This window comes from Phodopus roborovskii, unplaced genomic scaffold (genome assembly GCF_943737965.1).
Source record: "Phodopus roborovskii unplaced genomic scaffold, PHOROB, whole genome shotgun sequence".
Classification (NCBI taxonomy): Eukaryota; Metazoa; Chordata; class Mammalia; order Rodentia; family Cricetidae; genus Phodopus; species Phodopus roborovskii.
Genome location: NW_026126619.1, coordinates 5,093,394 through 5,108,826, shown reverse-complemented (window position 1 = coordinate 5,108,826; position 15,433 = coordinate 5,093,394). Strand labels below are relative to the sequence as shown.

Here is a 15,433-nt window from a genome sequence, read left to right as displayed (position 1 = left end):
ACTAGGAAGATGGGACTGGGGGATATACCTGCTCACAGCACTTGCTCTGTGTTCTATGTATAAGGTCAAAGAATATCCACAAAGTCATATGGCCTTTAGAAAAGATAGTCTAGGTTAGAGAAGAATCTGGCCTTCTGTACATTTTCTTCTTGTAACAGACCCAGGGAGTCCTGGCATTGGAAGTTATGACTGTCTTAGAGAAACCAGGAAGACTAAATGGTATACAATTTATTTTCTTGCTTGCTTATTTGAGACAGGGTCACACGTAGTATATAGGCTGGCCTCGAACCTGCTGTGTACCCAAGAGTGACCTTGAATACCTGATCTTCGGGCCTCTAATGTGCAATTACTGAGACTGTAGGCATACAGCACCATGCCCGCCCAGCAATGAAAATGAAGTTTTAGGTAAAAAAACAAAGAAGCCTAATGGATGAGCAAAACTCCACTTTACTTTTCATAGCAAGACTCTTATGCTTTCCCTCTTGGTTTTCAAGATAATCTGTGTGAGAAATGTTTTTCTTCTTTTAAAAACAAGAGCAATACAGAGAATTCTGTGAACACAAATAGGCAAAGTATAGGAAATCTGGAGAACAGAATTTAGTAGTGAGTTGAATATAGGCTTACTTCAGGTCCACATGGGAAATTAAACATGAATCTTAACCACTCAGAGCTCTATTGGCAGACTGAAACTTGCACAAATCTAAGTTGGAAAATAATCTAATAGCAAAGGGAAAATTTTTAATTTCAGTGGAATAGTATCTTTGTGCATGCTCTTGAACCCGCATTTACAGCTAAGAAAAAAAGCAGAAGTTGGATTTTTAAGCACTGCAAATGTTTATGGAAATGAAATCTCATGCTACAAAGCAACTATCTTGAGTCTCAGTTACCATTATCTTTAGCTACTTGTTGTAAAAAAACTAGGTGTCAGATTCTGCATATAGATAGCTTTATGTAAAATACATAAACATTTGTCCAAATTGGTACACAGATTGCATAAATATGGCAATTAAGATCGCATTTACAGATGAGCATGTACATTGCTGTGCAAATTATCACAATATTACAATTTCAAAAAATATTCAAACTGGTATCCAAGTAAAGCAATAGTGAAAAAATATCCATGCAGAATTTAAATATCTCAGAACAAAATTTAAACTGTTTTCATTAAAAGTTCACACATTTAAAATAGTTTTATTCATTTTATTTGTATATGTCAAAATACATTTTTTTTTTTATTTCCAAAATAGTGGGTTTTGCAACTAGTTTCATGCAGAAACAAGGTCTGCTCAATACTACCAATAAAGTCAGTATCGCACAGTAGCTGTTCGATTTTAGATACAAAGAATAAATAACCTAAATACAAAACACTAAAATATTAGAAACATGTATTTAATCATTCTTCACAGGCATCCAAACTTCACAAATCTAAACCACAGCATGCCTAACTGTTGTGCACCCAGAACACGTTGCAGTCACTCAAACTCATCAGTAATCTGTGTATTTTTCCTTCCCATTAGACCACGAAATACTCTGTATTCAGACCCACCATTCATACAGTTCAAATATAACCAAAAATAAAATCCTCACACCTATCCTTGTACCTTTATAATCAAGAATCCTGAGCTTGGTAGTAAGAGTATAACCTTATGTCTTCATAAAACCAATCAAGAGAGAGAACTTACAATTCTACTTACCAAAACACCCTTCCCCAACCCCAAAGTCATCTAAAATAGGCAGTAGAACACAATGACCTTTTAAAATGAAGGGGTACAAATTCACATTTAATATAGTATACAATACACTCAATAATACAGTCAGCTACTATAAGCTTTACAATGTACAATTTATTCAAATGGCTGAACTGTTCAGTGGTTAAGGAGACAGTTATGTGCCAGGAAGATGTAATAGATTTTTTTTGCATGGTTTAATGAAAATATAAAAGGTATTTGTTCAAATAAAAGCCATTTTTACTATGGACTTGGTTTTGCTTATTTTTTTTTTTCCTTTAAAAAAGGCCACTGAAATGTATAAAAATGGTCTGAACATGATGACGGGATCAAAGTGGATGCCTCTTCACATGGCAATAACAGTGCACTTAACATTAATCACAGATTAAGTCTGCAAATGATTTCATAGCACTATTTTGGCTGGCACAACAGTTTTAGACAGCACTCAGATAAATATAGGCGTGTGAAATGTGAAGCAATTGTCTTATGCCACTTTAATATGTTTGAATACTATCAAATGAAAACGAAAGTAAGAGCACTTTACAGCAGAAAAACGTGTAAAGACAGGGCTCCATAAACCGTGTCACTGTGAAGGTCCTGACTTCCCATTGTTAGCAAGTTCTGTTTGAAACACCATTATGGAGTAGCCTACTTTGCATCAGCAGACACTTGAATTAAGAAAATAGTCAAGCATGCCATGTGGTTGTCTAAAAATCAAAACAATACACTTATTTATATATACAGCATCACTCAGTACCTGCTAAAATGAATGTGAAGATTACAGAATCTAACATCTTATACTACAATAAAAAACAAAACAAAAAGTGACCAATGAAGGCAGAAAGTAGGACTTGAAAGATCAAATCTCAACGGGCTTTAAAGCATTCATATGAGAAATAAATGCATATTGCACAAACAATGAAAGCAAATGTCCCAGTGAGCAATTCAGTTCCGGGTGGAAGGCAACACATCAGCCTAACGCGTGACAAGCTCAGAAGAGCAAAGTTTCTTTTCTGTCAATGAGAAAGGTGTGAACATACAGAGACTCTGCCACATGAAGAGCTAGAAGGAAAAGATACAAACCCAAACTCAGATGTAAAGCCAAAAGTTTAAATATTGAGAAACTAAAAACTGTGGCACATCAAAAAAAAAAAAAAAAAACAAAAAACAAAAAACAACAAATGTTGAATAACTGTCTTCTGTGAGAGCTGCAAGTTTTTGTTGACACAAAAGTATTTATGTACAACTAAGGCTTACTGGTTAAATATCTGAGGCATATCTGGCCTTGAACACTTTCTTTTTTTTATTTGCTGGAGCTGTAAACGAGTTTTCTCAGTCATTGAAAAACAGAATCTTCTCAGCAGCTGCTTTAACACGAAACAATGGTCTGGATAACCCAGGGGGTGGGGCAGAAAAAGAAACCAAACAAAACTAGAGAAGAGGGCATTTGGCAGGGTATTGGAAAACCAGTCTCCAAAGGTTCTTTCGGGCGTCCAGTGGCTGCCAGCGTGGTCCACTGCGGAGTGCGTGCAAGTCCTGCTGCTTTGCTTGTTTCTCTCCTCCTTCCTACTTGGAAAGTTTGCTTATCACTCTGATCAAGGCCCCATTTTCGTCCTTTAGCCTCTGGTTGTCTGCTTTTAAGTCTGGCAACATCTATGCAGGGGGAAAAAAATTGAAAAAGTTCCATTTAAATAAAAAAAGTGAAGCAACATTCTTCACACATGTTATGAAGCCACCACAAATGATCAAGCTTTGTCAGTTATATGTAATCTAATGTCTAAAACATATACCATGAAGGAAAAAAAAAAAAAAAACACTGTTTGTAAATCTAATTAGTTAATACATGATGGAATGAAAGTTTATCTTTCAAAATGATCAACTTCTAAACTACTTGAGTTTATGACTCACAAGCACATGTATTAGAGCAGCCGTGAAATGAAGCCCATTTTTGTTAGGATAGGATCTTAAAGTGAGTTCCTTGCATAGCTCCTGTCAACACCTAAATCAAGACATTTTGCTCTGAAGCAGGATAACACTGCCACTCCACAAAAGACCCTAACTAGAAAACTTTTACAACTCCTCTAGAGGACCCAAGTCTGATGACCTAGTACAGTGTCTGATCCCAGAGAGGTACTCATTAACTGGAAATAATCAATGTAAACAGACTAGTATTTGTTTAAAAGAAAGCAATTCAATTTTCTGTTGCTACACAGACAAAGTGAAGGAGAGGATGGGAATGTTAGAAATTACATTAACTCTCTTTTTAAAATGATTTTATTTCTTATTTTATGTGCACTGGTGTTTCTGCCCATATGTCTTGTGTGAAGGTGTTGAAACTCCTGGAGTTGCAATTAAAGACGATGGTTAGCTGCCATGTAGGTGCTGGGAATTGAACGCAGGTCCTGTGGAAGAGTAGCCGATGCTCCCCTATGTTACCTTTCTGCTAAGAGTAAACTTTATGTACTTTGGAAGGCTGGCTAGGAAATAAAATCGTTTTTATTTTGGACATTCTCTTGTCGGTTTTCAGAGTGTGTGGTGACACTGGCACATTAGGGAGAACAAAAGTGGAACTTGAAAAACTATTCGTCCAAGCCACGTGACGTTCACAGGGATCTGCATTTCTTACTACGCTCAGTGTTCTAGGGAGCCAGGGGCTGACCACGGCACTGCAATGGACAGTGAGCGAGTGAGTATAAAGGATGATGGCTCTGAGTGTAGACGATGTTACTGAAAAAGGCAGAGAACGTAGGCTTGATCTTCAACTTATATTGGATGTTTATGCTTCATAAAGGACAATAAATATTGGGTATACCTGAAGTGAAAGAAATCTGAAGGAGCTGGACAAAGGACAGACAAGTTTTTTAATCCCTAAATCATTCCCTAATTTTACTGCAGTTTATCAGTTGCAATTTACAATTAGTACTTATTTTAACATTCATTCTGAGAAGCCATGCATAATTAAACGGTTATATATGTGATAAGCTCTAGACACATGGTATTAATTTGTAGTTGTGAGCTTTACAAAAACACGCTTACTAACATAAAAACACCTGCCTGGCTCTACCAAGGAGAGATGATGAAACTACAAATTATAGGTTCACAGACTGCAGCTGCCTACAGAACCCTGAGCGTTTGGCTACCACTCTTGTCAAGGCCCTATTCTCAGTCAGCAGCCTCTCATTTAACTCTCTCACAGGTTCAATTTGGTCTATTTGGTGCAGGTTCTGCAGGAATTGGAACATAAAGAAATAGGAATAAAAAATAAGAGTACAATAAGAACACAGAGAATCATAGAAAATGAACAACAACAACAAAAAAAAAGTGACATCTTAAGGGAACACTCAAATGCATTTAGAAAGGCAAACAATTTATTCCTATAATTCCATGTCAAGCTAAACAATATATAAACAAAATCCAAGAGATTTGTTTCTACTTTTCAAAGCTACTTAAAAATAATGGTCTAATTACAAACGAATTCAGTGAAATGTTTAAAACTAGAAATGCTAACTTCAGCATAACTCTGATGTGACAAAGACATCTTCTAAAAGACAATGTGGTAACAGTTACAGTTAAGTACGCCACTGTGTCCTTTCACAGGTGACATGGAGTGAAGCCCTGTCTATTGCAGTCTCAGGTCATTACCTTCCTCTGCTAACGCTGAAGTAGGACTTCCGGACTGGCAAGTCCTCTACAACTGCATTATGTCCCCAGCCTCAGTGGCGTTGACTTTTCAAGATTTCATCTTTTCTGCCCCCTTCTGTAGCTTACCATCAAAGAAATAGTGAACTACATAAAGAGATGTGCAGAACGAATAAACCTCACTTCTTGTATGACTATTTAATTTTTTAAAAATAGCTGAATATCAGAAGTGTCATACAAATTGATTAGGAGTTCCAAACCCATGGTTGCCAGGAGTGGCACACGCCTGTAATCCTAGCACTTGAGAGGCAGATGTAGGTGGATCTCTGTGAGTTCAAAGCCAGCCTGGGCTATATAACAAGATGACACCCTGTCTTCTTGAAAAAACAAAATAAAACAAACAAACCAAACCCATGGTCATACAGATGACCCTGATCGATCTCAGTGGGTCAGAAGACAAAACAAAGAAAAAATGTAAGGAGGGAGCTAGTAAGGGGAAGAGAAGGGAGAGGTTTGATAGGGGGAGTAAGGCAGAAGGCGGCGGCAGATGAGAGTAACAAGAATGACTTCTATACAGGAATTAAACTGCCAAGAAAAAACAATAGAAAAATGATCTTGGCCTGGCAAGATGGCTCAGAGGGTAAAAGTGCTTGCCCTCAAGCCTGAGTTCTAGCTTCCCAGGATGCACATGGTGGAAGGAAAGAATGGGTGCCCCCAGAATACCTTCTGTCCTCAATGCTCATGCATGGCATGTGCAGCCAGACAAATATAAACACATAATAAATAAATATACAAGCATGAAAAATGTAACAGAAGTAGTTCAGGTTTTAATGCCTCTTCTACATTACTAGAGCCTAGACTTAGGAGGGGAGAGGGCACAGAGAACTCACAAACTGGGTCGTCAGGACTGTGAGCATGAGCAGGGGGAGCAATGCTAACCGGCCCGAGAGCCGCACAGCACGGGTACTTACTTTCAGCTCTTCTTCCATTTCAGATATTCTTCTTTCTAGAGCTCTTCGTTCCTACATCAATTTAAGGTACCAATAATTACTCAGTTATATTCCCACTGCATTTATACTGTGAAATAGTGAGACTTCAGCATTGAAGATACAATCAATAGCAGTGAACACAAAGATGTGATGCCAGTGCTGTGTAAGGAGCTTTCCAGAACTGGGAAACAATCTGAAGATCTTTGAAAATTACTTTCCACAAGCTATTTCCTGGAAGTTCTATCCTTTTAGTAAGATGTTACACAACATATTCAAATTATTATTATCATCATCATCTTAAGTTCAGATAAAACTCAGGGATAGAGTAAGCCAGTATTTAAGGCTGGGGACTATGTAGAAAAGAGCACACACAGATGCAATTATACCGCAGTGACAGAGGCGGAGAAGCAAGACACAAACGTGCCTGAGATATGCGCACTTCACAATATCAAAAGGGCCCCAGAGAAATGCATTTCCTCTACCCACAACGTTCACTGTGAATTAGTTATGCAATTCGCTTTACAGCTCTAGCTATACAGATTTAGTCATAGAGTTGATACTGTGTGTAGCATTAATGCAGTGAATATAGGAGAGCAATTAGAGCATTTATTTTAAACTTATTCCAAAGAGTGGCAGGCAAAGCCAACACACAATATATTACTGCAGTGTACTGTTTTATTTTCCCTTGTCTGATAAGCATTTCTAGAGTGTTACGCGGAAAGCAAGCAGCAGTCATTGATGAACTATAAAACTGGTTAGGTCATACCGCCCAGAAGATACTGACTCTTGCCGGTCACCTTTCAGATACAAACCATTGACATTTAGTTTAACAACACTGAAACCATTTCAATGACATTCTTTCCCAGATTAACAATTAATGTTAATATTTAGTAATGTAATACAATTACTGTAAATGTCAATGTGCTTAGAGCAGGTGCTTTTAAAAAAGGGACAGAGGCCCACTTATAAGTACCATGTTAGATCCATGTAATATTAACATGCTTAAAATTATTATACACATGTTACTTTGTAATAGACTTTCCTTCTGTCTAAGACTACAACCATGAAAAATTCACATAAACATGTACTTATCAAAACACCAGCAAATGTAGCTTTATAGTTGATCTTTACAACTTTGTGGAATGAATACACATACACACACACACACACACATATATATATATATGTACACACAAACAAATCAACTCTGGACTGGTAATACTCCCACAAACCCCAATTTTATTAGGTGTTTTCAAGATTTTAACTCAATATAGGGTAATACTAGAACACTATTCCAAACTGCCTGATCATACTAGCCCAAAGAAACTTAATTCTCAAACTGAAAACCATACATGTAAACTGTTTAGTACAGTGTCTGCCTTCTACACAGAGAATGCCAAATAAGTGTTAGCACCTCTTAACACTAACCTGTAATGTTAATTAAACTGCAATCACTAAAGTCTATTAAATAGGAGCATGTTAGCTATTTTGTAATTTATCTGCATTTGACAACCACAAACAAGGTCAGGTGAGAAGAACGGAATACAAAGGTCTGTGTATCACTAGGACAGGCATGAAATTAGCAATTACCTATACTTGACAACATCATTGATGATTTTACTTTCTTCTTGCATTAAAATTTGTGTAATAAGCACTGCCTTCATAAGAAGTGTTCTTCAAAAGTGTTGTGAAATATAAACTTTATTCTACTCCACTATGTTTTCTATATCAATTATTTATACAGGTTCAAGAACTGATCTTAGTAGTTCTAAATGTCTTAGGAACAAAATTCAGTGTTACGTAAGATATACAGCAGTAGTAACAACATGCAATAATATTAAATTTAATGAATGTGTGATTATAAACTTTTAGCAATTACTAGTTATAGCAATCTTTAAAAATGCCTCCTAATACTAATTTTTAAAATCTGGTGAAACCGTAATAAAGAGGAATGACTACACAGAACAACTCAATAAATATCACAATATCACTCAATAAATAAGACTGTAGCTTATTTTATCCTGTACCCTTTTTATGTTTTTGGTGAAAAGTCAAATTGGTAATTTAAAAAAAACATGTGGGAGTCCAGGTGTTGTGGTTCAGGCTTTTAATCCCAGCACTTGGGAGGTAGATGCAGGTGGATCTCTGTGAGCTTGAGGCTAGTCTGATCTACAAAACGAGTTTCAGAACAGCCAGAGCTGCTACACAGAGAAATCCTGTCTTGAAAAACCAAAAAGTTGGAGGAGAAAAATGTTTCCACATCAGTTGTTTCTGATGATTTATTCTTTGATGTCAAGATCGATCATAATAACAACAATGCATGTTCTCTAGACTTTGTGAGGCTAACCACTGCTCAGATGTGCTGCTATATCCTATAGGTTTTCTTTCTACCTTCTCAAGTTTTCAGACTAAAGTTAGAGATTTACTCCTATGGCCATGTCCAGATTTCTGAGCAGTAACAGTAAATGGAGAGAAATATAAACAAAATACCCCAATTAACGAATATATTGGGGTGGGGGAGAGAAAATGACACAAGGGTTTTCTATATCAACATTTCTTCTTGCTTGAAATATCCTACTGAAACAAAACAAACCCTGTCTCTGCCCATCCAAACAATACAAGGGGAAACCCTGACTCAATAAGATGGACGCTTACCCTCTTTTCCATCTCCAATAGTGACCGATCAGCAAATCTTTCTTGTCTCTGCAAAACAGAAATTTAAAAAAGCAGATGTAAATGCAATAATGACAAGGGAATGCACTTTAACTTTCCTTGGTGGATGTTACAAAAAGTAACAATTTCCAGGTGGCCTAATACAATTCAGGTGGTACAATAGGCAAATTTCAGAAAAGAAATAAAAACAGAAACAGGGTTATGTGTTGAAATGATAAACAAACAAAAGTGATATTTAAGAAATGGTCTTCATAGCTCTCAGCTTATGTATCTTCATTTTTGTCCTTAGCAGTTCTAGTTTGAGGGTGAAAACAAACAACTACAACAGCATGACAACATCCCAGCCTTCCCTCAGATGCTCGCTTCCTTCTTGACCCCTCAGCAGTGGCTAATGTGACCGACAGATTCCAGCACCCTGAATAATGTAGGCTTATTAACAGGTTCAATAGCTTTGTATGAAGCAGGCAGACAGCGCCTCAGCAGGACCTCAGAGACTCGCTTGCCTGGCTATAGAAGAGAATCAGAAATCTGTTATATTCACGGTTGCAGAAAAATACCTTTCTTGTGTTTCAGACCCAGCCTTAAGCACACACTCTTCTATAAGCTGTGCAGTGACCTCCACGTAGGACTACATCCATCCAGCTAGTAACAGTACTAGGCACATCTATACTGGATAGTAACTGACTAAAGTCTCTCCTCCTACAGAGTTTGAGTAAAGAGGATTAATCAAAACTAACCCCACAGGAAAAATTAGGTGGCAAATGACATACAGAAAAGAAGGGGCACAGAAAAGCCAGTTCAGCGGGGACACACGACTTAGCTGACTCATCATAGAGTCACATCAGATGACAGTACTGAGAAAACGTGACCAAATCCCTAGAGCAAACCCATGTTCGCTGTACTCGTCATATGCCCAAAGGCCGGGTCAGTTACCTCACAACCGTGCTGTGAAACATGCTCTTGTCTGCCTTACTTTTCTATTTATCTTCACAACAAACCCCCATCAACAGATTGCATCTGTTTAACCCTCTACAGTTCACCGGACTCTGGAATTTAGCACATCATCTGTTGTGAGTAGACAAGTACTTCCTAATACAGCACCAGTTAGAAATGAGAGGGGAAGAGACCTGGTAACAAGAACTCAACACGGAAAATGAACTTTTAGAAAGAAGCATGCAGCATTATTCAGACATGAACAGTTCTGTCAAGTTGGACTTTTAACAGCTGTTAAATAAGTTTATTTTCTTAAGTTAGTGCAGTCTACATAGCACTCTGCAAGATTTCAAATATGAAATACTACTCTTTGAACAATTTTCATTTTCTTGTTTGTTTGAAATGATGAGGCAAAGGGGGAGAAGATATACCTTTTTCTACTTGTCAAAAATAGTGTTACATGGGAAAGACCTTGAGAGACAATTCCAAGCTCCCAGGTACAAAATTATAAGCTTTGCCATCGCTAAGATGTTCCACAGAAAGAAGTTAGTTATAAAGGGGTAAACATTATCATCCTCTAGCACTACTACATCAAAGTACTTTTTAACAAGTGCTGTGTGTGTGTGTGTGTGTGTGTGTGTGTGTGTGTGAGAGAGAGAGAGAGAGAGAGAGAGAGACAGACAGAGAGACATGGGGTGGGGGGCGCACAGGCAGGCGGACACTAGTATAGAACAGGGTGTCTGTTAGACCCCTGGGGCTGGTGTTACAGGAAACTGAGATACTGGGGCATTAGGAAGTGACTGAACCTGACTCCTCTAGATTAGCAGGAAGCACCTCAATTGCTGAGCCAGGCCTTCAAATCACTTTTACTTGAACAACAAAAAATTAGTCTTTAAATTAAGAAAAAAAAAAAAAAAAAAAAAAACAAACAAAAACAAAAAAACTTTATATATATATGGCTGTTTTCCCAACATGTATGTCCATGTACCATATGCCTGAGGTGTCCACTGAGGTCAGAACAGGACATCAGATCCCCTGGAACTGGAGTTATAGCCCATTGTAAGTTACCATGTGGATGCTTGGAATAGAACTTGAGCCCAGTGGAAGAGCAGCCAGTGCTCTTAACCACTGAGCCATCTCTCCCATTTGGGAGGCTGCAGATATACCTCAGCCTCGAATGTACAAACTTCAGGGTACGATTTTCTTCATCACAAAAGACCCTGGAATTCTTTCCATATGACTATACTTCTGTATTTTTATATACTAGCAATCAGTATTTAATTAACTGTTATGTTGATTCTCTTTTATTACCAAATAAAGCATTAAAATTAATCAAACATACATGCAGAAGTGATCCTACAGAAAAATTTGATGTACATTTTTAGAGATACTAAATCATCTCTGTTATCTTGAGACTAACAAACAAAAAGGTACAAACCTGGGTAGCCTTTTCCAACTGCAACTTTAGATCCGTTAGTTCCATATTCGTATCATGTAGCTGTGCCTTTAGCTTTTCATTTTCAGCTAAAATTTGTTCATAAAGCTAGAAAAATTAAGGAAGAGATTACTTTCGTGGCTCTTTATAGAGCCCTTAATGATTATAATGTTAAAGAAGAAAAATTAATGTAGATGTGTGTTACACACTGACAATATATTTTAATTATTTAAATGGTACAAGTCATTTAGCAGTAACTTGCAAGTTTGAGGTTAGTCTGTGCTAAATACTAAGACTCTGTTGAAAGAACAAATGGAAAGATGACGAAACAAAATATGTCTGTATAAATATGTGTACTTCCCACCTTCTGACTGGCCCTTTCCAGCTCATTCCGTCTGCAGATAACAAATATAAGCCCTTGGGACTTTTCTTCTCTCTCTAAGTCATGGTTACTTACATTACCTACCATTTAGCTGTCAGAAACTAATAATAAAATAAAGCATTTCAAAATACTGATTTCAGCCGGGTGTGGTGGCACACGCCTTTAATCTCAGTACTTGGGAGGCAGAGGCAGGTAGATCTATGTGAGTTTGAAGGCAGACTGGTCCACAGAGTGAGTTCCAGGACAGCCAGGGATACTACATAAGAAAACTCTCTCAAAAACCCAAACCCAAACCAAACCCAAATGAAACCCGATTCTTTATAAGCAAGTTTTACAGAATAGTACACACACACACACACACACACACACACACACAGAGTAGCCCTAATACCTTTTTGAAGTCAGTCGAGTCATCCTTTTCTAGCCTGCTACTGTAAGGTTTCCTTTCTTCTAAGTAACTGTATGAAGCAGAGCGGCCCAGCAAGGCGTCATACCGATCACTTGATGATGTGGAACTGCTGTCATACCTGCAAACGACGAGTTGAAAACAAAAACTTTATTATAGGCGCCCACAAATTATGTCAGTACACATTTAGTCTAGAGTGCCTTGATGTTCCCAAATGGTAACAGTCTCTTTAAGTTATCAATTTTTGTGATACATGATAAACAGGAAGTTATTCTTAATTTCTGTATCTAAAAGTCAAATCTAGTTTCACACTATTTCAATTATTTAAGGTTTTAAACGACCTTTTCAGATTCTATCATAACACTTTATTATATGAATCATTTCTTTCCTTTTCTTGGTGATATATGGCAGTGTTTAAAATTAGTAACATCTTAAATTTGATGAGATAATGAATTAATTTCCTAAGTGTCAGATAATGGGTTTGACAACAGGAAGTGTGTGTTATCAGTGACTGAATTCCTTTGTTATTTGGTTCTGAATTTGGGTTACATTTTCTGATAAGTGTGACTGCTTTACATTTCAGTTCAATAGAATTATCAGCGTTTAAATTTATTCTTAGTCTCACAAGGACTTTGGTCCACAGCTGTGGCAAAAGAAATAGATCCAGATTAGAATCCAGGGTTGAGTGATTTTTAAGCTAGATGGTGAGAAAAAAAAATATATTCACTCATTCATTTTCTTTTTTTGTTTTTTTTTCCAAAAGAGGTCTCTCTGTGTAGTTCTGGCTATCCTGGAACTCAACTGTGTAGACCAGGCTGTACTCTAACCCACAGAGATCTGAGGTTAGCCTCTGCCCTGAGTGTTGGGATTAGAGGCGTGTGCTGTCACCACCTGCCATCTTAACTTTCTCTCTCTCTCTCTCTCTCTCTCTCTCTCTCTCTCTCTCTCTCTCTCTCTCTCTCTCTGTGCGTGCATGTGCTTGTGCGTCACGGCAAACATGTACAAGTGAGAAGATAACTTGAGAGAACTGGTTCTCCCAGCCCACTACGTGGGTCCTGCCTGCCCGTGATTGACACATGATGTTAGGTTAGGCAAGCATTTCACTCATTGCCTAGGTCTTCTACAATTTTTTTGATTTTTATTGTCTACTTAAGTCCATAAATCTACAAAATTCTTAAGTATCCAAGAACACATTCTTTATCAAAGCTAAAAATGAGAAAAAATATCAGGAAAAAAAATAAACATACCTAGAAACAGAATCCGTCTAGAAAATAAAAACAAAATACATATTAAATTTTATTCTGTCATTAAACTACTAATTAAAATTGAGAAAGAAAATACAACGCAACAATGATTTTTTCAGACTATTAAACGTATTCATTATCCATTCTTTCATTTTAATATGGCCACTTTTAGGGAAATTGTAAAATACAAAATCACTGTATTTTTACATGTACAAATCCATTCAATTTCATTTTGAAACATTTTCTGTTGAATTCCTGCAAAACTGAACATACATTATCTTTTAAATAGAATAAAAGTGAAAAGGACTAAGAAAAATACCCATTACGTATTATCACCCAACAGGAGAAAGTGACATAAGAAAGTTTACTCTGTGACATCTCAAAATAGCCACTGTGCTCATCATTGTTTTTAAAGACAGATGGATGTCACGTTTCCTGTACAATAGTATACAGTTCATTCTTATCATGATATGGTTTATAGGATAAAATAATCATCAATTGGGATGAAATCACTTTTTGGGAGGTGGTATTTAGTTCCTCCCTTCTATAGTATCTGATTTATATTTCTGTAAAATAACTACTCAGAATTAGTTTGTTAAGACTCTTGGGTTTGGATATTTGTAATTTTTACATGTTCTAAAATTACTGTTCCTTCAGAATTGTTTAATCTTTTTTCAGACTAACAATGGTTTACTAATACTAAAATCTATTCAAATTTCCTTTGCAAAATTAATTTTGCCCTTGCTACAGTGCTTAATATGTTTATTTTATTGACTTAAGTTTTGAGGTTTATAGAAATTTAACAATTTCAAAAAGATTTATAGTTTAAGGATATGAAATTCTAGAAACAGACAACTAAAATACATATATGCCACATTTATCATCAGTTTTGTTCAGACTAGCAGTCAGAAATCACTCAAATTATTTCTAAATAATTTTAAATCAAAACTTAAATGATTTAAATTATGTGTAATACATAGTGTTATAAATGTTCACAATGCCATGAGAGCCAACACACAACCTCCACCTCTCTCTTCCTATCCACCCCCAGTCCTGGTGAGCACAAACTGACTTTCTGTTTCATGAGTTTGGGTAAGGGGAACCATATAGTATCTGTCTGTGTGTTGCTTACTTCATTTAGCATGTCTTTGCTCCCTATTTAAATTTTTTTCCAAGATAAAAATATCTTTACAACTTTTTTAGTAATAAATTCGTGTAAATATCTATAGTATATAAACTTTATGCTTTTCCACCCATTTGTCCAATCCCTAGACAATAATATAACACCCATAATAGGAACTTATGTACATAAATTTAATCTCTCTATTTTCAATGTTTTCTTTTACAAGCAATGGTACAATGTATTCCCTATAGATTTATCTTTAAATACTTCATTTACATCCTTGGGAATATATATCTAGAAGTGGAAATATAAACTTAAAAACCTGGACATAAGGATTCTGATCTATCTATCTATCTATCTATCTATCTATCTATCTATCTATCTATCTATCAATCATCCATTCATTCATCCATCAATCATATATCTATATACTGATATCTCAATTAACATTTTAGGATGATGAAGATGATGATATCGACGCTGTATGTGTGTGGGGTACATACTTGAGGCCAACTCTTGGGAGTTGGTTGTCTTCTGTCATGTGGGCTCTAAGGATCAAACTTAGGTCACCAGGCTCATGTGGCAAGCTGAACTTCTTAACTCAGTACTAATTCACTCATTGTGCTGGCTATCTACCTACTTACCTCAAGATCAAAAGTATCTTGAGTCAAAATAGGTGTACTGGGACCTAGAAGCAATGTCCCCAGTTTCCTAGTACATGTGAACAAAGCATTTAAATAGTTTATTATTCTGGAGAGCCAACAGGAAGCTGTAACTGGATCGATGGGGCAAGGGGTGTCTTTTCAGAAGAGCTTTGATTATGTGGTGTGTGTGATTAAGGTATAATTAGAAGAAAAGCTCCTTTGGAGAATCAAGTCTAAA

General features: G+C 36.6%; 1 protein-coding gene across 4 annotated transcripts in view; it reads right to left on the bottom strand.

Annotated features, from left to right (window-relative positions):
• Positions 1-929: 929 nt before the first annotated feature.
• The window catches only part of Ppp1r12a (protein phosphatase 1 regulatory subunit 12A), a 102,193-nt gene continuing 87,689 nt past the window's right edge, over positions 930-15,433 (bottom strand). For 3 of the 4 annotated variants that reach the window (XM_051206429.1, XM_051206432.1, XM_051206431.1), the window contains 6 exons: positions 13,432-13,448; positions 12,170-12,305; positions 11,400-11,504; positions 9,011-9,058; positions 6,338-6,388; positions 930-3,380 (listed from right to left, as the gene is read on the bottom strand). In XM_051206429.1, coding sequence (XP_051062386.1) covers positions 3,294-3,380; positions 6,338-6,388; positions 9,011-9,058; positions 11,400-11,504; positions 12,170-12,305; positions 13,432-13,448 — 444 coding nt within the window. In that variant the 3' untranslated portion in view covers positions 930-3,293. Of the gene's footprint in view, positions 3,381-6,337; positions 6,389-7,121; positions 7,153-9,010; positions 9,059-11,399; positions 11,505-12,169; positions 12,306-13,431; positions 13,449-15,433 lie in introns of all 4 variants that reach the window. The other variant, XM_051206430.1, reaches the window with a different exon arrangement.